Below are 26,334 nucleotides of genomic sequence, written 5' to 3'. Positions count from 1 at the left end.
CAAAACCAAGGCAAGCAAAATATTAGACCTTGAAATAAAGTAATCTTGATATTGAAGTCTTGCCACTGCCTGAACAGGTCAATATATCTGGGTGCCAAAGTCTAAGGCTTTGTACACATAATGGTGGAGGATATTAAACATGTCTGACATGTTCTGTGTATAAACTTTTTATTCCCATCAAGCAGCAGTTACTTTATAGCTTTGTCCTTCTTCTATATATAGCTATCCTGCAAAGGTTCAGGCTTCACTTAGGTTCCTGATTGCCTCTGTAATGGTCATCTCTCTCAAGTGTAACATACAGCCCTGCAATCTGAATACTCTAAAATCAACCAAGCCCTTGAGGCACTCATTCACATATATAAATTATACTCAAAAACACTTCTTTATTGCTAACATACATAACAGGAATCTTGATGATGCTGGTACTAAATAATAAGAAAGGAAACTTTGAGAAAACTATGGTTCTTCAATACATAGATGTGTTACTGTACCCAACAACTTGTCTGTACAACCAGGGCAGGAGCGAACTGTCCCCATCAGGTAGATGGGTTATTAACTCACAGAGTGCTAAGAGATGGCGCTTGAGCCAGCACTCTGGTCACTATTAGCACCAATTAGGTTCCTCCAGAGAAAGCCTGGCTAGTCAGGGGTGTGCCTGATTACTAGGCTAGACTGGGGTTAGGAAGTTAAAGTGCAAATTAGCCCATTAACAGGGAAGTAGTTTAAAAAGAGCACAGGAAGGAGATGCTTGGGGGAGGAAGGGAAGTGTGTAGCGAACCAGCACTGGGTAGGGTAAAGGGAAAGCTCTTCTCTCTCTGTCAAAAGGGGATGATGATTCTGTGACACTGTAACTAGAATTGCTGCATGAGGCTGTAAGAGTGGTGGTGGTTGTTGCTATAACACAAATAAAATACACAACAGTGGTTACAAACCAGAGGCGTCAAAGCCAGTTGTGCAGGAAGACAAGCATGGAAGGCCAAACCCTGTTGTACTGACAATAAGAAAACCTTATTGTTGGAACAAAGAGCTGAATTACCATGAGGATAAAATAGGAAAATTAACCTCCCCAAAAGGGCAGAGGGCATGTAACACTGCACCCTGGGCGGGTCACTGGCATCAGGGAGTGAACCTGGGAAACCAAAGCATGAGCCTCTTCTACCTAAGTTAAAAGACCCTGTACTGTTAGCCAAGGCTATAGCAGGCTCAGCAACTTCTCTGTGTGGTCCAGTTGCTACGAGCTAGGGACCAGAGCATCATACTGAAGGGAGTGTGGGTTCCATCACATTTCTTTTGGCATTATCATTCTTCCAAGCTGCCTCACTGTGTGAGAAGTGACGCAGGGACACCCTTCCCTCAACCAGATGTTCAAAATGGGATTCAAAATGTTCAGTGCACGTAGCTGCTTCTCTTCTTCTTCTGTCCCTCCTTTTTTCAAGTCATTTGGAAACAGCTGAAAGGCCAGTTCTTACTTCTCACTCCATCAGATGGTTTTGCCCTTTGATTCTGTTAGAGCCTTCACCCTCGAGAGTTTTAATTTCAATTCATTCTAAAGGTACAAAGGGCAGAGGTCAGGTCACCGTGGTGACAGGAAAGGGTAGCTAGTCCCAAAGCTTGTTTCTACAGTAGAGAATCTAACCACTGTAACTGAACCAGTAGGATGGCATGCATGTAAACAGGAATGGTGCCAGAGTCAGCCACCTTGTTTTGGTTGCAAGTTCTATCCTGCACTCACACATCGCTCTCTAGTAAAAAATTGCAACGCATTTCCCTCTTGGTATCTATCAAACAGTTTCCCATCAAAGCTTCCCAAAGAAGTGGCTTGTGGGAGCTTTAGCAACTCCTTCTGTGTACCAACAGAATTGTTGGGGAAAAGACTGATGTCTTCTGCAATGAGGGTGGGAGGGCAGTTTGCACTGCTGGGGTTATTACGTCAGCACTTGCTGTCTACAGTAGCTTTGCATTGGAGGAGAGTGACATGATGGTTAGCCTTTTTTTGGAGTCAGTGCAACCCACACACTGGGGTGAACACCTGTGCATTGCTGACATCAATTCTGGCTGGGTCACTTTTCACTGAGGGCTCCATTAGTGGTACATTAAGAATGAGAATTTAAACACAAGAAAGTCCAGCCAACTCTTTAGCTGGTATAATTTGACATCTTCACTGAACTCAGTGCAGCAATGCTGATTTACACCAGCTAAGGATCTGGCCTAGAATGTGTGTTTCTGTGGTAGTGCCTCTACTTGTACCCCACAACATGCTAATTTCACCAGAACTGTCTGAATAATTGAATATATTTTAATATTGCAGCTGAATGTCAGAATTGCCCATTCCACTATTTGCTTTACTTGGGGACTGAATCTGCAAAGACTTTCACACATGCTTAACTTTATGCAATGTGAACAGTTCCACTGAGTGCAAAAGGACTATAATGCGTAAAGTTAAGGACATGCACAAATCTTTGCCTACATTTGTAACCTCTTTTCATGTTATGGATGTACAATTCCTATCACAATGGGACTTTAATCTCTTATTGGTGCCACTAGGCACTATTGTGATATAAATGGGTATCTAATAAAATAATATAAATATATTAACATATGGTATTCAATCCATTCCAGTCTGTGATGAAAATAGTTAAAAAAGAAAGGTTTTATTTAAGTTGTTCAGAAGCCTAACAAATCAATTTGAAAACTGCAGTATGAAGTATCTATATTTAAAAATATTAACACAAAATACATTTGCATTACATCTTGTCCAACAATTCCAAATCTTAAATATTGTGCTTTAAATATAAACAGTTACATATAATTTATATTAAATTAATTATCTTGATTCCCTGAATGAGTAGGATTTAATAAATCAATGGAACTAATTATTTGATTCCTCAGTTTTAAGCATTTTCTGTATATTGATAAATTAAATAAAACACCAATTAACAAATCATATACAAACAAATCAGACCCCTAGTCTCTACTGGCCAATGTTTGTTTAAAACAGTAACAAAGTCATTGGCCTTCTCTGAATATGAAAAAAATGCAAGTACAGGGCACACATGGAAACCTTATCTGGATCAAGGAATGTGAACATCCTATTTTCCTCTTCTACTTCCTCAGTTTCCCAATTTTGCCCATCCCAAGGCAAGTCATACATGCTCAGCATACATTCTTTTTAGGGGGATTATAATAATTCAAACAAACTCACATGTGCTAAATGCATACCAAAGACCTAATTATTTGCATAAATATATACAGCATTCATCAAACTGGGCTGCTGATAGGAAGTATCCCATTTAAAGTGCATCACAGTGTACAGACAATTGGTATGTGTCTTATTTACATAAGAGCACAGACACTGAAACAGAAATACTTACTTGATCATTTGCCTACCCCAGCCAGGGCAGGAGCATTCTGTACAGTATGTTCTTGCTCCAGTCTCATTTTGCTTTCTCCAATTTAATCTTAAATATCTCAAGAAACTGAGGGGTTTAGCACAACCAGCAGAGGGGACAGCATGGTTCTAAGGGACATGAGCAGTAGGGCCGATATTAGTGCAGAGAGCAGGCATCGTGGTGTCAAATGTGAACAAAATCCGTTCCACCTGTGTAAATCCTGAGAAATTAGGGAGAGCTTGGAGGGGGTTAAGGAAATCAAATCCACTTCTACAATCCAGGGTCAGAGTGAAGAACTGCTGGTGAGCCCCTCTGTAGCTACTGCTACTGCAACTCCAGCCTGTAGGTTGCCACAATGACCACAGCCTCTCTATAGGTGTGTAGGGGGTCACAGGATCTGCCTAAACACAGATGTGGTGGTCCCTCCTTTCGGCTGACCCCTTCTTGGCCTTTTGGAGCAGAATATGTGGGGCTGCCATGAAGACATTATCTACAGTGCATAAGGGGGGGGGCGATATTTTTTCATCCCCGTAAGTCAATTGTTTGCACCCTTTTCACTGTGAACATGAACATATAACTTAGCCAGGAGATGCTGGTTATTGGATGCAAAGTTCAGAATGAAAATTCTTAAGCATATGCTTATGGAACCATTGCCTTGAAACTCACAGAACTTAAAACCTCCACCACTGTGGGCTCTAAGAGAAACATCTAATCAGAAGTTCTTTTGAGAGAGATCTTTTTAAGAACTCTTATTGTATCAAGGACCAAGCTGTCAAAAATATCTTCAGTTACTCTCATCTTCACAGCTAATTCATCCTCAGCATAGTCAGTCCACTGAGATTCTTCTTTGTGGAGCTCCTGAATCTAAAAATATAGCATAGACATAAATGTTGACATCTAGAAAAAGGGTTTGATTTTGCAAGATGCTGAGCAGTTGGTCTCCTATTCAGAAAAGCAACTTCGCACGTTACCTTAAGCATGAGTAGTTCCTGTGAAGTCTAGTGGAGAAGTCACATGCTTAAACACCTGTTTAAAGTCTTTGCTGGCGCAAGGCCATGGTACTCAGAACCTTGCAGGATTGAGCCCAATGAGCGGATTTAATTCTGCATTCAAACAGAAAGCTAAATAAAATGAAAAGAACAGGAGTACTTGTGGCACCTTAGAGACTAACATATTTATTAGAGCATAAGCTTTCGTGGGCTACAGCCCACTTCTTCGGATGCTGTAGCCCACGAAAGCTTATGCTCTAATAAATTTGTTAGTCTTTAAGGTGCCACAAGTACTCCTGTTCTTTTTGCGGATACAGACTAACACGGCTGCTACTCTGAAATAAAATGAACTAATTCAAGGCCAAAACTTAGGAGTTTTTGAGTAACTGCAATTCCCATTGAAAGCAACCATTAGAACATGCAATCAAATCCATCACCTGAGCCTTAATGCTTTGACAATGCTGGATTATTATTGTAAATATAAAGACAGGAGAGTCATAACATTCAATACGTTATTTTAAGTAAATGTAGCTCTGTCACAAGAGTCCGTAAGGATTGTAGATTTAATATATATAAAATATAAAACATCTCCATTATGCTTACCAGAATAAGATCCACTCGGTCCCTTTTACAATTTCCATACTTGGTCATATTAAGGAGTTTCCTCTTCATCTCCAAGCTGTTCTTTTCCAAGTTCATTATCTTAATAATTTCTCCCTGAATAAATGACTTTGAAATAAATAAATAAAAAAAAGCTGAACTGTAATGCTGTGCACATAAGATTTGTCACTGATGTGGAAGTTGCAAATGAGAAATGTTGATTTGATCTGTGAAATTCAAATTCAAAATCTGGAAATGTCCCAAAGTTTGTGGGTTTGGTGTGGGATGTGCTGAATCCTGGGTTTGGGCTCAAGGTCATCATTACTCAAAAATACGTTCTTAAAGTGAGAATACTTTGAAGGCTATACTGTACCTCTGAGTAAAGCTGACTAAGAGATTTAGAGGCCCAATTCCCATTTCTTTTAACATAAAAACATCTCCAGGCTGTAGAATATGTGTCTGCAGCTTAATTATTCATAATTAAATGGCTCTAGAAGTCTATGTGCTAGGGATTAGCTGCACACCTCACTCTATTTTTATGCATGCATTTCAGATCAACCCTCTCTATCACCACCTGTGTTGTGCTCTTATCACTCTGCTTGCCCAAGTGTTGTACATTTCCTTACCATTTTACTCATCACACATTCAGATCTCTACACTGACTTTCAGAATTGTGCCCTTTAAATCCCTATGATGTACCTTGACCTCACTGATATCTGCTTTTCTGCAAATATGTCTGTAATAGCGAGAATCCAAATTTTCTTTGAGCCATGGAAGAGGATTTGGATTTGCTGTCACCTGATATTCTGCGTGTAGCAGCTCGTGAGTTAAATCAAATATAACCTGGAACAAAGAGGAAACAGAATAGCAAAATCAATTGAATCTGCCACTGCTATTTTTTCAAAAGTTAATTTAAGGCTGGTGAAAGGGGCCAGACTGACAGCCCTGGAATCTCCAGACTCAGTGCAAGATTCCCACACGCAATTATATTGCTGACATCTCTAAAGTGGGTATGATTGTGCCACCCTCTGGTGGCCAGAATCTAAAGAACATATGAACCCTAATACTAGTCGCGATCAGCACAGCACTAGCCGAGCACCTACTGTGCAAGTATGAATGGTTTAGGCATTGCTGCTGTTTTACATGTAATAGTGAACAGGAGGGACTGAAAATCATGTTGGTTTTGTGTCCCCCAATGGACGGCAACAAAATAGTTGTCTCAGATTAGTGCAATCTATATTTTATTTCACAATAGCTTAATAAAAATAATGTATTAACTCTTCATTTTTCTGTACCTGTTTTGGTCTCCCTTTGCTATCGTCGGTACAGTTAGATTGAAGTTAGGTGCTCCTTAAAAAGCAATTTTCATTTTTAAAAAACTGGAAATATTAAACCGCAGCTAACACTTTAAAAATACCTGATTGTAAATCCTCTTGCTTTCTGCTTCCAGATCGTCATCTGAGATGTCATTACATTCAGAATCCTTTGGCACATGGATCCTCCTAGAATTTGAACAAATGTTTTGAGGCGTCCATAGTTCATCTACTGCATGTGCAGACAGTATCTTAACATGTGAACTATTATGTGGTACCACCAGAGGAACCTCCATTGTTTTCTTCCAAGGAGCTGAGTGCCAGTGATCTAATCTATGCTGAGTTTGCCTTTGAGTTTTTATCTCCTTGCTATGTTGGATAGAATTGAGCTGATCAAAATCTTCAGAGCTTCCAAAAACACCAGCATCGAGGATCTTAATAAGGAACTGGAAGGGGGAAAAAAAGAAAAGAAAAAGAAAAATCCATTGCATTTACATTTGTATTTTTTCCCAATTTTAAGAGGTATTCAGTTTGCTAATATTTAAAGAGCCATTTAAGCTTAACAGCTAAGAGCCAGATTCCAGTATAACTGACCCCCAAGCAGATGTACATTAATGCTGCACAAAAGTTTTAACTGTCACTGTCTTTGGCTCCACGCACAACCCACCACACCCACACACCTCTACTGATTGCAGGGTGCTCGGCGCGTGATGGAGTTACTCTGCGATGGGTCAAGGTGAGCATGGTCTATGCAAGAATCACGCTGAGCATGTCCCCTGATCCTTAACTGCCTCTCTGGAATGCCCCTCCCTGGGCAGAGCATTACCTCAGAGGTTGGAAGGGAGCCACATTCAGGATTCTCTTGCATGTTCCCAAGTAGAATTTGGCCCTAATTGTTGTTCTCTTGACATTATATAACTTCCTGATGGCAAAAAAAACCAACTTGACAAGCGCAAAGGTCTGCCTGCAAATGCCCAACTGCAGGATCAAGGCCTAAACAGATATATCTAGAAGACAAAGAAACTCCTGAGTCTATACTTACTGGCAAAGTGCCTTGAGGAATCTCAGAAGATAGGTGAAACATCGTGTCTGCTTTAGCTCCTTGTTTCCTTTTAATTTTCTTATATTCTTTCACTGCATCATCTACAAATTTAGTTACAATTTTTTCTGCTACTGTTTGTGCTGTGTGAGGCCCATGAATGCTAAGTGTGTCAAAGTCACACCGTAAGACATCCAAAACTTCAGCTGATCGCTCTGATAAGCTAGTGCTGTGATTGCCTTCTTTTTTTAGGCCTTTAACATGATTCCGCAGTTCTCTTTCAAAGGCACTCTTATATTTGTGTTCGGTTGTATCAGAAAATGCACTTAAAGTGTCATACAAAAGTTTTTTTGTGAGCTCGCTTGAGATATCATCAGCCAGTTTATTTCTTTCTTGATCTTTCAACAAGCAACTAATGCGTTTGCTCTTGTTTACTTCTTCTGTGTTACTGTCTTTATTTCTCACTGGAAGCACATCTTCTGCAATTGTCTCTTTCTTTCTCTGTGTTAGCTCTCTTGTTTCCTTCTCTGATTCTAAACATACAAAGTCAGCTTGACAAGTGAATTCATTAGATATATACTGCTCATTGGTAGGAAACTGTCCTTTGTGCTCTTTTCCTGATGGCATGGACGTATGTGACCTAGACTTGTTTTCTTTCAATGCTGAACCTCGTGCACTGTATGTGTCTTCAGGTTTCTGCTCTGTATATCCTGTTCCCTGCTGGTTATCAACAGCACATTTGTAGTCCCCCCTGGATGATCCATCATCAGAGAATGAGTCTTCATCCCTGGAGTAATCAGAACTCTTTTCATTATCCTCCAAGAGATGTGAAATTTGATCAGGTCTGACAAAGATGCCAAAATATTTAGCGCACACGAAGTATTTCACTCCTCCATAAGTTCCATCATGATCACCTTCTGGTTTGTCAAGTGCCACGCCAGCCCAATAACCTTCATCGAAAGAGGTACATCCCTTGAACATCAGCGTACCTGGCTGGATGTGCTTCACTAATACTCTGTCTCCAACTTCAAATGATAATAATGGGTCATCATGATCTTCCTGAGCTTTGGACAGCGTTAAAAATGGCTTGCTTTGTTTCTTTAAATGTTCCGGCCTTTTAATGGCTTGTTCTGAAGAAGTGGGACTTGACATACAGAGTGAGCCTAATGGCTGCAATGTTGTCTCGTTTTCCGCTGTCACATGTTCTAATAAGTCCTCCTTTCCGCCTGAAATGATTTCTTTACCCGAACAACATCCAGAGAGAGTCCTGTCCTGAGCTGAAAAAACATCCATTAACTCTGGAGATGGCGGGGGCAATTCTTCAGGTATAGTGCTATCACCTAACGAGGGTAACTCGTCTGTTTGTCCTGACACATCTTCATTCAGAGAATAGTGTGAATCTCTCATCTCGGAGAATGTCATTTGTTCTGGTGGAGAAGGGAAGTCTTCTGTGCTGAAGCTAATGTCCCCACTTTTTATGCCACCTACCTCTTCTGGGGGTGTGGGAAGGTCCTCACTGTACAATGACAAATCCTTTTTATTAGATGATGGTAAATCAACACTTCCATAGGATAGCACTTCGTCAACAGGAGACAGTATTTCTGACAAGGTATCTTTATCAATAGGAGGCGGAACCTCATCACTGATAAAAATCATATCATCTTCACTCTCAGAAGGGCAGCGCCTCGCTTGTGGCAACTGCTTTTTGGAGGTGATAGAACAAAGTGGCACCATCTCAGGTTTCTTGAAGGTTTGTCCTTCTCTTGCTGAGTTATTTTGATTTTGTGCAGCCACCGTTTGAAAGGTTTGTGTGTCAAATGAACTGACTTCAGCTTCTCTAGGAGCCTCTTCAGAACTTGTGGGCATTGATAAGTGTGGCGATGCAATTTCGTTTGGTTTGTTGGATATGTGTCCTTCAGTTAAAAGTTTTGTCTGATTAGTTTTAGCTTCCTCTAAACCTGACAAGTCTCTGGAGGCTAGTGAAGAGTCTACAGGAAACAATGGCATCTGTTCATTTGTCATGGATTTTTTAGGTGGAAGCAATACACAGTTATTGAACTGCTCAGAAACAGCATCTAGGTGCTTCAGGGAACTTTCGGATGGAAACCACGTGAACGCTACTTTACTCTGACCAACAGATAAACCATAACTTTCACCATCCTTTTCCGCTTTGCTAGTTCCGGAATCCTGTTGTTCAAAGGTCTCCTCAGTACAAAAATCGACATTATACAATAAGGAGCTGGATGATGAATCTGAATGCTGCTCAGATTTTCCCTGAGAGGGGATCTTGTTTACACGGCAGTTTTCTGAGCAAGGCAATAGAGCTGAAGCTTCCAAGTACGGCTTGCTCCTTCCATTAGCAGTGTTATCGAACTGAAAGGAAAATGGTTCTTCTCTCCCTGAGGCACTTAGCATTGGCTTTTCGCTGTTTGAGGAAGTGACAGAATGTGATTCATAAGCACACTCATATTCTGAAACATCTCCAAGACGTTTTTCAGAGCCATGAAAGAGCGATGAGGCCTCACGATTGCAATCATCGTGGGGCACTTGTTCATCACATATATCACTGGATAATAATTCATTTCCGTCACTTACTGCTATCTGTGCCTTTGTCAAAGGGTTAGGAAACGCATCAGCATCATCGCCACCATACAGTTGTTGCTGGATGGTAAACTCCTCAGGGAGGCTGATATCTGTGTCCTCAGCTTCTAATTCAGCGTCTGAAACAGAGCTTTCTGAGACGTCGATCCGAACCGCAGTCACTTTGTGAAATTCAGGGAGGGAGTGGTATGAGTTTACACTCTCACATCTCAGAGAGGAGTCGTGTGATTCAGTGGATGATTCTGTGTACCCTAGTCCCTCTGAATATGTTTTCAAAGCATGCTCTTCATCAGAGGGATCACACGGATCGTTGTCCACATGCTTAATCAACTGGTTGTCCTCAGCAGGATTTTTCTCATATGGTGCAGATACTTTCGCTTCTTCGTTGACTGGAACATCTGCCAAAATCAGCGATCATGACAGTCATTTAGTTTTATTTTAAATGGTTACAGTCAAGTACCTGAGCCTTCAAATCCTGCAATCCTTTCCTCCTAGGGCCTTTCCTCCCTTACTTCAATCAGTCTCGATCTGGGAGTGCCTGTGGGGAGCCAGCTGCAAGACTGGGGCCTATTCTCTTTTTCTTTTCATTCTGCTGTTTGCAAGTATCTTTTAGAAATTTGCAAACAACATTTCTCACCCTCCAGGTATTAACTTTTTCCATCTGGCAAATACTGATTTTTTTATATAATATATATGTAGTACTTTCCTACTCAAGCTACACCTTCTATTCACACTTGTATTTTTCATTTCAAAGTCAATAACACTAACTGTGCAGTCAAGGCAAGCACTATTTTTAATATCATATTGTGCATAAATTTAAAATAGGCCCGATAACATTGAAGAGCTAAATAATGTAATGAGTGAGCAAATATAATAACCTCCAGTATGGTTAATTAGAAGGGTTTAAATCCAGGACTTTCACCACGAAAGCACAGACATCTATCATTTGAGCTAAAGGAGTAATTCCACTACCTGGTAGCAATAGTAGGCTGTTATCTTTTATGAGGACTGGCTGCTAAAGGGGGATGTGACTCATCTGCAAGTGTTTTTGTGATGTACCTCACACTAGTAATAAAAGAGATAACTGAAGATAGAGCAATTAATTCACCTGGTTGCAACTCTTCTTCTTCTTTATTTGTATTAAGCCCAGCTGGGGAAGAAACTGTGTGGGGAGCATAAAGGGAGGAAGCCCAGATGAGAAGGAGGCTGCTGGGAGAGAGGGGAAGAACTCTGAAGTCCATCTCTAGTTGGTAGAGAGTAAAGGAAGGACTTAGAGGAAGATGCGCAGCAAGCTTTGGAAGGGGCTGTGGGAAAGGGCCTGAAAGAAGGCCAAGGTAGGATGAAATCCAGAGAGACAGCAAATCTTAGCTGCTCACCACAAGGTCCCTGCCTGGACTAGAATCCAAAGGACAGGGAGGATCTGGGGTCCCTTCTGATCCACTGGATAAGGTGGTGTGGAAACACCACACCCTGACACAAGGGAAGAAGGACTATTGAGTTTAGAGCTAGACCTCCAGGGAGAAAGCCCTGGGAGGCATCATTGCAAAAGTGTGGAAGAACATCCCTGCAGAGCCTGGGAAGGGGTGAAGAGCCCGCAGACGAGCGAGCCTGGGTAGCAGCAAGGAGTTATGTTCATTTGAGTTTAGTTTATTGGACTCTGTGTTTACCATGGAAGGGGTGAGACTAAACATGACCTGACTGAAAGGCTGAGGTGTGAGAAGATGCTGGCCATCACAGGGCTGGAGCAACTAACTGTTGGCAGGGCAGAGGAGGAGAGTCTGCTACTTCCACATCCAGCCATAAGGGGGCGCACCAGCCATGAGTCAACCCTTCTACGGTGTTACACAAACACACAAACTTTATTGCAAAAAATCGTTTGTTTCTTACCTTGCAGTGGAAGGATTTCAGACCCCTGGAGTTTTTTTACACCCATGTAAGTGATGTCCGAGTCTCGTTTGGAGTTCACATTTGTCCTGGAAATACAGTCACACGTTTGCTGGATTTAAAGTATCCTTCCAGTGAATTTAGGAAGAGCTTGGGATCCATTAGTACTTAAACCCTGTATTCGGGTGATCTTAATGAATGCTGGATGTAATGTTAAATATGTCAATCATTGTCTATGCACAATAAATAAACGCACTGGTAAAGACAAAATGGTATTACTTATTTTTTAACTGTGTTCTCAGACACGTATGGCCTGATTCAAAGCCTACTGAAGTCAATGGGAGTCTTTCTATTGACTTCAGAGGACTTTGGATCAGGTCTTAGCAGTAATTTCTTACACACGTAAACTGGAAGTCAATGCACATTTTGCTTATGTGACAGTTACTTCATCAGACTCATAAAATGATTCCGCATAAACAAACTGTCATTTTCAATAGGAGGAATTAGTGCCTTCAGTATCCTGACCCATTATGTTGCATCTTATGTGATCTTCAGACACGTGTATACTATAAACATAGATTAGGGCCAAATGTTCCCTTGGCTGTATGGCTCTATGGCGCTCAACAGTTTCAATGGGATTTTCATACTGGCATCCAAGTGCAGAACTTGCCCCTTATATCTAAGTCTGTTAACCTGGAAGAATAATTCACCCTTGTTGCTCAGCTGTGATTTCATATCATATTGCAATCCATTGCTTTGAATTTACTGTGATTCGACTCTTCTGGAAGTCAACATATGGCAGGAGAGCTCACTCAGTGAATGAGGGGTCTCCATTGGAGCCAAGCAATAGATGGCTCCACCCCCTGACCTCCCCCCCAGACCACAGAATGGCAGTGGAGCTGTTCTGTGCTTTTCCCTCAGGGCGGGGGACAGGCTAATGGACCCCTGCAGAATTCCATGGCACACAAGGTGAGCAGACCCTTGTGCAGGGTCCCCATATCCTACTTCCCCCTTTCTGCAGTAGAACCAACCACTTGCATTGGATCAGGGCTCTCTGAGACCTCTGAAGTTGGGACAGGCTTTGATCCTTTGTGAGTGAAACAGAATATGGGACAGAAGTCCATGCTCTCAGGGGTTAGCGTACCTCTGCTCCTCTGACCGCCTTCCTTTTCCTGTCTGTGCTTCCACTGCTGAGGTTCCATCTGAAATCAACCTTGACCCTCTGTCACCATCATTAGCCTGCATGGACCATGGTTAAGAGACAAAGGAAGAATCAGCCCCACTGATTATGTAGGAGAAAGAGAATATAAATGGAGAGCTGTATAAGTAGGGCCCTACCAAATTCATGGCCATGAAAAATGCATCACGGACCATGAAATCTGATCTCCCCCATGAAATTGGACTGTTGTAGGAGAGACCAGATTTCACAGAGCTGGGCAGCCAGAAAGCGGCAATTGCTGGTTGGGAGCCCAGCACTGAAGGCAGTGCCACCACTAGCAGCAGCGCAGAAGTGAGGGTGGCATGATGTGGTATTGCCACCCTTACTTCTGCGCTGCCGCTGGTGGTGGCGCTGCCTTCAGAGCTCGGTCCCGGACAGCAGCTGTCCAGCTCTGAAGACAGCAGCACAGAAGTAAGGGTGGCAATACCATGACCCCCACTCCCTACAGTAGGCTTGCGTCCCCCCTCCCCATGACCCCATTTGGGGTCAGGACCCCCATGGTTACAATACCATGAAATTTCAGATTAAAATATCTGAAACTGAAATTTATGATTTTTAAAATCCGATGACTGTGACATTAACCAAAATGGACCGTGAATTTGGTAGGGCCCTATATATAAGAGTTGTACTGCCATAGTAAGCCAACCTATGAGATTTAAGGGTCATACTTTAACATACCGTAACAAAGCGCCGGCACAAAGAGTTAGTTTTTATGCCAACAGCTTGAGTTCATGCTGTCATGCCGGCTGATTTTGAGGGTTTATTTGGGTGCATGTTTATCTGGGAAAAAGCCAGTTTCAAAACATAAATAGCAGCCCTGCCATGCACCTTATATGGATGGCATGAGCCTTCGTCTTCTCCTGCAGTCTCTTGGCTTCCTCCTTGCACCCTGTGCACCTTTTCCATTGTCAGTGTATCACTCTCTAATTCTTCCACTGAGGATGAGGTAGCATTACCTGCAATACACAGATTATTGGGACACAGAAGGAAGAATCTACGGCTCTCTACTCTGTGTCAGCAGCACCAGGCTAGCTCTAACCATGAGAATGGAAAGTGGTGCCAGATGATTTGTATGGCTTTTTTGAACATTGTACGCAAGGATATTTTACGCCCCCAAGAGCTGTGCTAGCCAAACTGTGTCTTCTACCACTGTTATACCTAAAGCTACTAGTCCCCTCTGTCTACCTGTAGATGGGCTTATGTAAAGCACTGATCACTGAAGTATCTAGCAGATAGGTAGGTAATATCTCTGGCATGTTTTTATAAAAAACTGGTCTAGTCTAACATGATTCTCAGACAAAAACTACCCCTGTTCACACTGGGAAGGACTACCATGCAAGCTCTTACTAAACACCTTCGTACTGTGTATTGTTTGCTTCTGAGAGCACTGTGTTTGGGCAGGATTGATAAATATATTCTGAGTGGTGATGTTTGAAGAGTGCTAGGTATTACCCATGGAAACATTAGACTGAAACAACAAAATTTCCATTCCAGTCACAATTTTCCATGGAAATTTTCAGTTTTTCAAGGAAAAAAACAAAAACATTTGTTTTTTTCCTCTTCCTTTTTTGTGCACGAGTGTTAGCAGTTAACCAATGGCAAACCTAGGTAATGAAACAGAGCTGAGCCTCTGGACAGGAATACAAATGAGAACAAAACACTAAATGTGAAATCCTGGCCCCATTGAAGTCAATGGAAAAACTCCTATTGACTTCACTGACTTAAAATGTGACGACCCACATGCTCAAAGTTAGGCATGTACTTAAGTACCTTGTTGAAATTAAGCTTATACTAGGCCTAGGTAATCTGGATCATTGTTATAAAAAAAAATTACACAAATGAATTGAGCAGCCCTCATCATGGGATCTGGGTGAATTTGATGCAGTTAAGATACTCCATTAGTAAAAATGATACAAATGAGAACTGATGTGACTATATATATATATTTATAATCCAGAGACTCTGCATACACAGAACTATATAAATGATATAACTGTCTCATATATAAAAAGCCAGTTTTATTTGTTATAAGTTGAACTGGGAACAAGAAATATGAACTGAAGATAAAACCTGGAAACAAAAATAACTCCAGTATGTCCTGTCAAAGTCTATCTTTAGCTGATCTATGTTCTTTTAAGATGCAGACCCTTAAATTATTTTGAAAATACCTCAAAAGAAAGTAAATTGTTAATGACACAATCCAAATAAGTTATGATTTTGTTCTGAAAAAGCAGTATAATCATCTCTCATAATAACCCTTAGACAGATCTCCAACATCTTGCCTAAAGGTGATTTATACATTTGGTACAGTGAGCAAGACACTTAGGTAATAAATGAGAAGACTGTCTCTCTTTCTGTCTATATTAAAGTTTGATTGAAGCGCTTGAAACAGATTGGACATAATAGCATTAAATATGATTTACCAGTTCCTTGAAGACTATTTTCTACTCAAGCAAGGCATAAGCTACACCAAGTGGAAAGTATCCCCAAACCTTTCATTGTAAACTCACTGTCATGGGAATTAATATCCTCATTGTCTTTAGGGGCTAGTGCTCGGTTTGAAACAAACTTCTTTTCCTTATGATCGTAATCCTAGAATGTAAATGTTCAAAGGTCAGAGTTAGTATCATAAAAGGGGAGAGAGAGGGGCCAGGTCTACACTACAGACCTATATCGGTATAACTATACCCCGAGTGATGTAGCCATACCGACCTAACCCCCTGTGTAGACAACGCTATGCCAATAGGAGAGCTTCTCCCACCGACCTAGCTACTGCCTCTCGCAGAGGTGGATTAATGAGAGAAGCGTCTTCCCTGTAGCGCTACAGTGACACAGCTGTAGTACTGTACATGAAGAGAAGCCCAGACTCTGCAGTTGGGAGATTTAGCACAAAGCCAGTTAAGCTATGTCTACATTGCAAAGAAAAACCCACGGCGCCAAGTCTCAGAGCCTGGATCAACTGACTTGGGCTGTGAGGCTATAATTAGCAGTGCAGACATTCCCGCTCAGGCTGGAGCCCAGACTCAGAGACCTTTCCCCCTTGTCAGGTTTCAGAGCCCCAGCTCCAGCCCACATGGGAACAGCTACACTGCTGATTTTAGTCTCACTGCCTGAACCCCACCAGCCCGAATCCATTGACTCAGGCTCTTAGACTGGGTACTGCATGTTTTTCTTTGCAGTGTAGACGTACCTCAGAGTACGTCTACACAGCAGCTTGGAGCATGCCTCCTGATCCGGACAGGCAGATTCATGCTAGCTCCGCTCAAGCTGGAATGCTAAAAATGCAGTATGGAAGTTGCTGTAAGGGTGGCAACCTAGGCTAGCCACTTGAGCTGGCTCCTACGGGGTTGGGTGGGCTTGGACTCGGGCGGCTAGCCAGAGCCACTGCCCGGGCAGCAACGTCCACACTTCTATTCTTAGCAAGCTAGCTCACACAGTTGGTGTGAGTCTGTCTACCCGGAGAGGGAGGCTTGCTCCCAGCTGCTGTGCAGACAAAGTCTTAAGGGCCGGACAGTGGCCAGGCCTATACAGAGACATAAGGAGGCCTAAGACACACACACACACACACACACACACACCCCCATGCAGCCTCCCTGCATTTCTGCTGCAGGTGGGTGGTGGGGATAATAATAGTTTACTGCCCTTGGGAGCAAGGGAGGGAAGGTTAGGTCGCTGCTTAGGCCACACAGCATTTAAGCCTCAAATAAACAACATACAGTACAAGGGAGCCGTATTTTCAAACCAGTTATCCTTAGTAAATTTAACCTAGCAGGTGATAAGAGCTCCTGCTTATAAAGCTATTCAAGATCTTAAATGGTGGAATTCACCCTTGTGCAGAGGGTGAAGCCAATATGAAGCCAATGCACCACTTCATCACTGTTTGGACTGGCGCGTAGGCCTTGGGGTAGAATTACTGCAGTGGTCATAAGTGGACACAGGATCTCAAAGAAGGATGTGCTTACAAGAAATTCATGGGGTTTGTCTTCTATCGGAACAGGGGTGAGTGTAGCTTCATCCATTTCGGCTGAATTTGTGTGTTCCAAATGTAAGAGAGCATGACACCTATCATTAATCTCTGAAAGACATGAAGATCTTAAAGTGACAACGGTATATCTTTATGCATGGCTAAGTTAACTTATACTTTAGTTTTTTGGTAAATTCAACGCACATTTTTCGTGGTTTATAAAAAGTGCATTTAAGTAAACTTTAAAAAAAAAAGATTTTGCCCCAAATATTCCTTGTCTGAATAAAAATCACCCCAACAGTAGCAGCAACTAACAATAATACTTAAGGCTATTCAAACATTTTAACTATCCAAGCACACAGCTATTTTTACACCCATCTTATCCATTTCATTAATTTACTTGAGCACCAATCTCCAACTGTACAAACCTAGCCTTCCTTTTAGGAGTTCAGCAAAAGTACTTCTGTTTTTGTTAGCCAGGAAGTGAGACTCATGGATGGGTTGTTTATAGTGTAAGCTGGTTTTTAGCTAGTATTTGTTCTATTAAGAAAAGGACCCATGAATATTGTCAACCCTCATAAGAGTTCATATTGCACAGTGAGTGTTTGTGTGTAAGACAATATTGATCACATTTTCCCATGGGCGATACCATGACATTTCCAGCCTGGAGAAACAATGATGATTGACAGCAACACTTAGATGCAGCTTTGCCAACATCTTAGAGCCTCTATTATACAGAGACAACCCACGCCTGCCAATAGTGAGGGTGCAGAGTGAGGGCAGCTGGCTTCAGCCGTGTTACTGAGCATGCTCAGTCCATGTGAGCATGCTCAGTACAAGCTAAGCAGCAAATCTGGGGGCGGCACATGACCCCGCAGGTCCCCCTCCACACGTCGCCCCTGCTATCAAAGGTGAAACACCTCTGTGCAGGGGCTTGGGATCCAAAGTGAAATACTCTTTCAAAGTACAAATCTTCATCTGAGGTGAACATTTTACCCCTGTTTGTGCAGAGAGCTGGCACAAGACTTATGTATCACTTAAGGCCAGCTTAAACCCCCAGCTTTACACTTTCTGGGCGCAATCGTGGCCTTACTGAAGTCCATGAAAGTTTTGCAATTGACTTCAACGGGGCCTGGATTTCACCCTCTGAAGGCAATGCAGATGACATAAAATCCATGGGGTGCATTATGAAACATCATAAACCTGGAACATAATCTCTGGACATGTTCATCAACTGTCTGCCAGCCCAACGTTATCAAGCTGCATTCTGTATCCTACAACCGTGTGGCACGTAAAATGTATTGCCTGTCTGCAAAAGACCCATTTGTATTTATACTGTCTTCTGGTTCCAGCATTCCTTAGCTTCTTATGCTGGGATTTCATGGCCCTGAAGAAACCAGTTTGACATCTATTTAATTCCCCTAGAACTAGTGCTTAAATCCATCCTGTTAACCAAGTTACACTGTATTATAAAAGTGAAACCATTCTGCAGTGGTTGAAGCTCCCTAGTAGCTCTTGAGTAGGCCACAATCCAGAAGTCCAATCTGGCGATGACAAAAACATGGATAATTGTGGCAAGGTCTACTTAGGACCCCAAAACGTAGCAAACCTAGTCCAACAGAAATATTTTACATTGGTTCAAATGAGGGTTGAGACTTATACTCATAGACTTTATGGCCAGAAGGGTCCATCATGATCGTCTAGTCTGACCTCCTGCACATTGCATGCCACAGAACCTCACCCACCCACTCCTGTAACAGACCCATAACCTCTGGATGAGTTACTGAAATCCTCAAATCACGGTTTAAAGACTTCAAGTTACAGAGAATCCACCGTTTACTCTAGTTCAAACTTGCAAATGACCTGTGCCCCATGCTGCAGAGGAAGGCAAAAAACCCCCAGGGTTTCTGCCAATCTGACCGGGTGGGGGGGAATTTCTTCCTGACTCCAAATATGGTGATCAATTAGACTCTGGGCATTTCAGCAAGACCCACCAGCCAGACACCTGGGAAAGAATTCTCTGTAGTAACTCAGAGCTCTCCCCAACTAGTGTCCCATCACTGGTCATTGGGGATATTTGCTACCAGCAGTCGTAGACTGCCTACATGTCCTTGTAGGCAGTCTCATCATACCATCCCCTCCATAAACTTATCAAGCTCAGGCTTGAAGCCAGTCTTGTGGCCTCGAATTAATTGTCCCCTTTTAACAGATCATTTAAAGTGCTACCTGGAGGGTTTCAGCTTTCAACTTCTACCATGTTTGCTTGTTTTGACGGACCGGTCATGCCCCTCGATCGGGATGGTTCTGGCATGGAAGCTTTTGTATTAGATACCTGTGTTTTCAGAGTCTTTATCCATCACAAGTGGGTCTGTGCTTCGATCACTGGAATCACCTGGTTCCTTGGCCATTGTTTCAAACACTTCGGGGTCTCGTGCACCTGACCATTGCTTCCACCGCTGAGGCACCTCTGCCTGCTGCCTGCCTTGCAGCGATGTTTTCTCTTTCTCAGTAGGAAAGCTGTACACAATTAGACAAGCAATTAACGATTTCAGGTTGGGTTCATGGTTGCCAATTAATCATGACAAACCCAGGGGACGTCAATAAAGGCTACTGCAAGTCCTTCTTAGAGGCTGGAGAATGCTTCCGTGGGTATGTTTGTAGAAAGAGCCGGAGAATATTGAAGTCAGTAACGCTACCTGCGTAGAGCATTTATTTTCCATTCCAAATACAGTTAGCAAAGAAATGGCATTTTCCCTTCATCTCATCTGTTGCCGGGTTTTACATAGCAGAAATCCCCACCCCCCCTCTTACCCATACACAGTGGAAGACTAAAAAAAAAATCAGCAGCATCAAGGAAAGCAAAGTATAGGCCCAAATTCTAGCCCCTGGTGCCCACATGCTGCTCCCACTCAAGTCAGCAATGATTTGCTAGATTTCAACAGTTATTTTATATGAAAAAATCTAACATAACAAATCTGTGGCCATTTGAACTTCACATGTTGGTCACCATAACTGCTTTGAACTTAACAGCAACTGGGAGATAGAAGTCATATCTGCCTACTCCAAAGGCATAGAGCTTTACCATTTGAATTAAAGGAGATTCTCCATTAACTGTTAGCGGTACAGGCTCCATGACACATAGTTGAGCAATTTGATTCCACCCAGCAGAGAGCAGTGGTGCATACTAGTCATTTACTACAAAAACACTGAAACACTTTTCATATGTTATCCATTGGGCTAAAACTAACTATCTTCACTTCTAGGAGTTAATCAGCTATTGGATAACTGCAAAATACATATTTTTTATTTTCGCTTTTTTAATTTGGACAAAATGGTTTTAGGTGGTCATATAAAGCATCTAATATCACCAATCCTTAAAATTACAATTGGAAATACGTTTCAGATGATGTATTTGACTCCTTAGCTGAAAACTGTTATTTGACACTATAACATGATTACATAATTGTTTTTATTATTTTTGTTTCCTTTAAATAATTATTATAAACAGTATAAAACATTCAGATTAAAGCCACTATATAGAATAAAGCTTAATAAGTATAATTCTTTAGGACGAAATATTGAGAAAAAGCAATAAACATTAGGAAGTGGTATAGATTTGCTTAAATTTATAGCAATATCTAGTCCTGCTGTGCATAAAAATACATACAGTATCTGCTCCAAACCCCGTTTAAGTCAATAGGAATCTTTCCATTGACTTCAATGAGCTATGGATCAGGCCCCAAGTCTTATAGGAGAATGCTGAAAAAATAATATAGGATTTCTTCTGCTGTTAATGTTTTCCAATTAAACTGGGGCCCCACGGTTGCAACATTTCCTGTTTGGATGAGGCTCTAGGGATGGTTTTAAGGAAGGGTTAGCTTCTTTCCAAATGAACCAACATCGCAAGGTGTTTTGAAGTAGCCTGGAAGCAAAAAGTTATGCAGTCAGATATCACAGGTGGCTCTTTATAAGTTCTGGAACGCAGCACCTGGATACCAGCCTGATCCACTCATATAATCTAGCAGCAGCAGTGCTTTCAGAATGTCAGCATTTACTTCTTATGTTTGGGCAGTTTGAAACATTATTTTAATTTTGCCTTAATTTTGTAAATGTTGCTCCACTGCCCACCCCCAGACGAGCTCTGAGACAGTAATAGAGACTGCCAATGGCTTTTAATTATTATCCTGATCAGTATAAAATATGAATGCACCTGCACTGGCGAACAGATAGCATACTTATCCTTCTGTATTCTTACACGTGAAACAGATCTGTATACAACAATGCAGCCACAGTTTGGGTACATTTTGAGCCCCCACTAGGCCCTGTCTATGGACTTGGGCTAATATTTACTCTTCCACTATGAGCAAACTTGTCAGTAATAAGAAGTGAAAGTCCAGCCAAGAAACCTTCCTAACGATTCCTGTGACTTGTAATCAATAACAACATGAATTATAGATCAGTTTCATGCAGAGATTTATTTGAAAGCCGTTCCCTCTGGGAAGCTAAGTAAATGCCCAGCACTGACTCACCAGCTTGCTAGACTAGCTCTTAGTTATAACGAGTGAGGCTCCTTTATATAGAGAGAGGTGTAATTTTTATATATATATCTATCTATATATCTATATATAGATAAATATATATATAGGTGTAATGTATATATATTTTTATATATAAATAGGTGTAATGTGTATATATATAGATAGATATATAAACATTACACCTATTTTTCTAAAGCAAACTAGTTTTTATGTGTACATTTCCCTCAGCCTGCTTCGGAAGGCTGCTGTTCAGAGGGTATGTATGAAATCCCATGAGTGTTTTTTAGATCTTATTTTCAGAAGTGCTGAGCACCCACTACCCCATTTGGCTGGGAGACCATGAAGACAGTTCAGATACCTGCCTGTTGGACCTAGGTGCCAGCAAAGGAATGTGCAACACTGTTTCTGGAGGTGACATCTTTCAGATGAGCTATAATAGCGTGGTTTCACTACAGTTTGTCATTAGAGATCGCACAGCCCTTTTTTCGTCTCCAAATTCCAGCTCAGGTAACTGCATTCTGCCTACAGAAACTCCCACTGCTATATCAACTGGGCACAATCAGGGCCGGCTTTAGGAAGGGCGGGGCCCAATTCGAACAGTTTAGACGGGGCTCCGACAGGGACGACTAAAAAAAAACCACGTTAAAAAAAAAACACATGGGGCTTGTACTCACTGGGCTGCGCTCCTAGTCTTTGGCGGCGGGTCCTTCACTCGCTCCGGGTCTTTGGCGGCACTGAAGGACCTGCCGCCAAAGTGCCGCCAAAGACCCGGAGCGAGTGAAGGACCCGCTGCCAAAGACCTGGAGCGCCACCGGGTGAGTAAAAATTAAAAAGGTGCCTCTAGCCAGGGAAGGGATTCTCTACCACTTGCCCCCCACTCTGGGCCACCCTGCCTCTGGGCGCGGGGCCCTCTTAAGCGCGGGGCCCGATTCGGGGGAATTGGTGGAATTGGCCTAAAGCCGGCCCTGGGCACAATCTCCCTTTCTGGCCTAACCTATTGTGTGTTATTGCTGTATGCTGCCCAGTAGCTGTAGCAGTGTGTCCCACAAGTTCTGTGTAACCATGACAAGTCCCTTATCTACCTCTCAGGGGTGCTGGAAGCTTAATTAGCTATGTTAGTGAGTCTGGATGCCTTGCTTTAATGAGTGGTCAGTTATCTGGAATATAGCAGCCCACATCCTTTCCTCAGCTGGTTTTCTCAGTAACCATAACTGCAAAAAAGAATTTAAAAGCTATTACTGACCTCTTGTATTTCCTGCTCAGTGTATTATTTAACTGGGCACAACTGTTTCCATTCCTTGACAGACCTGGCCTTTGTGAGTATGCTGTAGCTTCTGCTGGCATGGAGGATATTGCTGGACTGGAAATTGTCCCAGTCTTCTTCTGCTTTATTGCTTCTTCAACGTCTGCTGAGCTGTTTGTAAACTAAAAGGAACAGGGCAATGCATAAGAGTTTACTAGTTATTCTTTCAGCCTGTAAGAGGCAGGGACTAGAGGTTGCAGCAGTCCCTTGGAATGGAAAATGACTGAAATCAGAACCGACGCTCATTGAAGAAACCCAGGTAAACTCCCATTGACTTTAATGGGTGCAAGGTTAGGCCAACACTGAATGCATTTGAAAATGCTACCCTTAAAATATACGTATAGGGCCAAATTTTACTCTGATACACCAGTGTAAATCTGCATTCACTGAGGATAGTGGTGTTACACTGGATTTGTTCTCATGCAAGTAAATCCTGAATCCTGAGCCCTTTTCTGCAGGAGTGGAGGGCCCTTTCTCCCGTGGAACCCCTCCAGTCCTGCTGTATAGAGGGGGAAGGATTTCAGAAGCCCACTGACAGGGGTGTGCATCCTCTGTATTGGGGCTCTTTGGGCGTGGAGCGCAACAGATCTACTATCTTGGGCATTTACCTCTTTTGAGCAAAGCTGGTATTACCAATGCCAGATTCTGCCAGATTGACTGGCACAATATATTCAATATAAAGACACCCCCTCCCTAGATTATGATGAGGAGTCACAGTCATTTGTACTGATATTCTTGAGGCAAAAGGCTAGAATTTTAATCCCATGTGCCTTTCCTCTCAATTCTGTCACGTCACATGTGCATCCCTATTCGGTGGAGCAGAGCATTTACATACTGATGTTCATAGGCCGCTAGGGTGGAGTGAAATTTACCCATGCGAGACCTCCCACACAGCTTATACCAACTCTGCAAAACTGTATTCACCAACTTGCTGAGGCAAGTAATTTTTTTAATGGGCAAGTAAAATATCATTCCTCTTTTCCTATAGGAGTCAACACCATAGCAACATTTATCATTGCTTTAGCTTCATTACTGCAGTTAATAAGAACAAACCCATGGCTTTCCTCTATCTGCAATGCCCCCAAATCTGCCAGTGCCAAATATAATGATAGCATTTTAAGGGTTCTATTAACCTGTGGCCCTTGTGCCAACCCATGCAGCTCCCGCTGGAGTTGTGCTGTTGACTGCTGCATTAGTAAGATTTCTCTCTGCTGTTTTAATAGCAGCTTTCTCTCCTGGTGAGCTGCCCTGTAGATATTTCGCAGGTGCTGGATTTCCACCTGCACAGAACAGACAGTGAAGAGGGGGGAGCGTAAGTTACAGTTAAAATACAAATACACATGAAAAAGGCCTATGGGTCAGTTAATTATAATTAGTAACAAGTGGAAATATTGCAATTAAAAAGAACAAAAAGTGCATTTTAGGTATTCAATATATATAGCTCTTTTTATGGGCATTTTTGTGTACAATTTTTTCAGTCTTTGCTTTGAGCAGTGCTTGCTGACTTGTGCCAAGACACGCGAGGTTACTGACAAACAGGTAAAGGAAATGTTTCGTAGAGTTATTAGAAAGTGCCAAATTGTTCTGAATGTTGATGAAAGCACGTGCAGAGAAAATTGGGGGGCTGGGAGAGGTGAGAGCGAGGCACGGTCTAGTAGCACCTGGGAGCCAGAAACGCCACACTTCAAACTCAAGCTTTGACTCTGTCTCCCACTGCCCACTTGAGCCTGATTTTCCAAGGCGCTGAGTACCTGTAGATCCCGTTTCAATCAGAGAGAGTTCCAGTGCTCAACACTAGTATCTGAAGAAAGGGGACTGAAGAAAGAGGGTCAGGTTTTAGGGGGGACATAGTTGGTGAGACACCAGGGGCTCAGGTGAGCTTGCTGGGCCAGGTTGCTATTAGATACACAGGCCTCTCTCAGCGTGTTTCTGTGCATGCTCAGTAAAAGTGCTCTGTCCTACAACTCTATCTGCTCACCGCAATGCTTATTGCTAATGAAACAAGCACCTCTGAAAGTCAGACCATAAGGCCCAACTTTTCAAAGCTGACCACTAGTTTTGGCTAACTTGGTTGTTGCTTGCCCAACTTGAGACAACCTGGGCCTAGTTTTCAGTTGGGCGCGGCTCCCACCACTCCAGATGAAGACATTAGGCGCTGTGGATGCTCAGCCGCTTTGCAAATCAGACTCCTTCAAGGCATGTAAGGCCCCCAAAATGACAGGCCACTTCTGAAAAATCTGACTGCATGGGACTTGGCCCAAGTCACAGAGGAATCTATGGAAGAGTCAGGAATAGAATCTAGATCTGACGCCCATGGCTGTGTTTTAGCCACAAGACCACTACTAACTGTTAGCTAATGTCCTATATCTCAACAATGGAATCCTAAACACCTCATACCATCGGGTGTATACACTAAGAGTAGATAACTGCAGTAAAACTGGAGTTGCAGAGAGAAATGGTGCCTCCTGCTTCTTTAAAATGTAGAGAGTACAGCCCATGGTATAAAATAACTTATCTGAGGTATAAAAATCAACATCAATGAAGTATATTATGAAGTCTGTGCAACAACACTACATACTCCTTTACTACTGTCCAAGAGATTCTCATCAGCTCTGAGTGTTAACACTTTCCCTTGTTTTTCAAGAAGAAAGCTGGCTTGTGTAACTGCAATAACATTACCTGTTCTTGCTTCAGCCTGGTTAGGATTTTGTGCTGCTTCTCAGCTATGGCAGACACTTCCTCACTGTCTCGCAGATTATCCAGACAGCTGAAAGCAGGATGGAGACCAAAATCACTACCAGAAGGACGTTTGGATGTGTGAATGCAATGCCCATGACAGGTGTCCCCATGACAGGGCTGGGGCCTGGAGTGAAGTCTTTATCCCCAGAACAGGTACATCAGTGCAAGGTGCACCACGCTGCCCTGCCTGTATCTCAACCCCATCAGGAGAATGAGAAGGTACTTCAGTATTCACAGCCCATTTCACCATGGACCTCTTTGCAAGATGGCCAGGTTTCCAGACGCGCCCAGCATTCTGCAGCTCTCATTGACAGCAATGGAGATTCCGTCCTCCCCATGGAGAGCAGTAGGAACTGCTGGAGGATAAACTAGTTTGAAAATTTGATCACTTCATTTCAGATGCCTAAATGGGGGCTGGACTCTTTTGGACATCTGGCCCTTAATATCTGTGTATTGTGATGCAGACTCTGTGGAGTGACACCCAGCAAACTTATTTCACTCAGGCCATCAAACAGCTCCCAGGTAGTAACAACTTCCAGTGACTATCCGCTTGGACTCAGAGCAGCCACTTCAGCAAGCAAAGTTTAGTCCTTCACAAGTTCCTGAGAGAGCCCTTCCCCCAAGCCCAGCCCTTAGTTATCATATATTTTGCTTTTTGGCATACTCCATGTTCTAGATGGAAGCTGGTGCAGTGGTTAGGGTGTTAGCCTGGGCTTCCGACAACTGGGGTTCCATTCTCTGTTCTCCCACAGCCAT

The 26,334-nt window shown here is 42.5% G+C and overlaps 1 protein-coding gene across 2 annotated transcripts in view; it reads right to left on the bottom strand.

Annotated features, from left to right (window-relative positions):
* Positions 1-2,674: 2,674 nt before the first annotated feature.
* The window catches only part of LOC117867248 (centrosome-associated protein 350-like), a 32,257-nt gene continuing 8,597 nt past the window's right edge, over positions 2,675-26,334 (bottom strand). The window contains exons 8-21 of one of the 2 annotated variants that reach the window (XM_034752124.1): positions 25,519-25,606; positions 23,973-24,119; positions 22,780-22,961; positions 19,331-19,515; positions 16,997-17,109; positions 15,545-15,626; positions 13,863-13,990; positions 12,960-13,054; positions 11,819-11,904; positions 7,334-10,329; positions 6,396-6,737; positions 5,678-5,821; positions 4,982-5,107; positions 2,675-4,253 (exon numbers count right to left, since the gene is read on the bottom strand). In XM_034752124.1, the coding sequence (XP_034608015.1) occupies positions 4,098-4,253; positions 4,982-5,107; positions 5,678-5,821; positions 6,396-6,737; positions 7,334-10,329; positions 11,819-11,904; positions 12,960-13,054; positions 13,863-13,990; positions 15,545-15,626; positions 16,997-17,109; positions 19,331-19,515; positions 22,780-22,961; positions 23,973-24,119; positions 25,519-25,606 (4,870 nt within the window). In that variant the 3' untranslated portion in view covers positions 2,675-4,097. The remainder of the gene's footprint in view (positions 4,254-4,981; positions 5,108-5,677; positions 5,822-6,395; positions 6,738-7,333; positions 10,330-11,818; positions 11,905-12,959; positions 13,055-13,862; positions 13,991-15,544; positions 15,627-16,996; positions 17,110-19,330; positions 19,516-22,779; positions 22,962-23,972; positions 24,120-25,518; positions 25,607-26,334) is intronic. The other variant, XM_034752125.1, reaches the window with a different exon arrangement.

Source organism: Trachemys scripta, chromosome 17 (genome assembly GCF_013100865.1).
Source record: "Trachemys scripta elegans isolate TJP31775 chromosome 17, CAS_Tse_1.0, whole genome shotgun sequence".
NCBI classification, from domain to species: Eukaryota; Metazoa; Chordata; order Testudines; family Emydidae; genus Trachemys; species Trachemys scripta.
The sequence above is the reverse complement of the archived record's forward strand: the minus strand, read 5'-3'. Positions and strand labels throughout refer to the sequence as shown.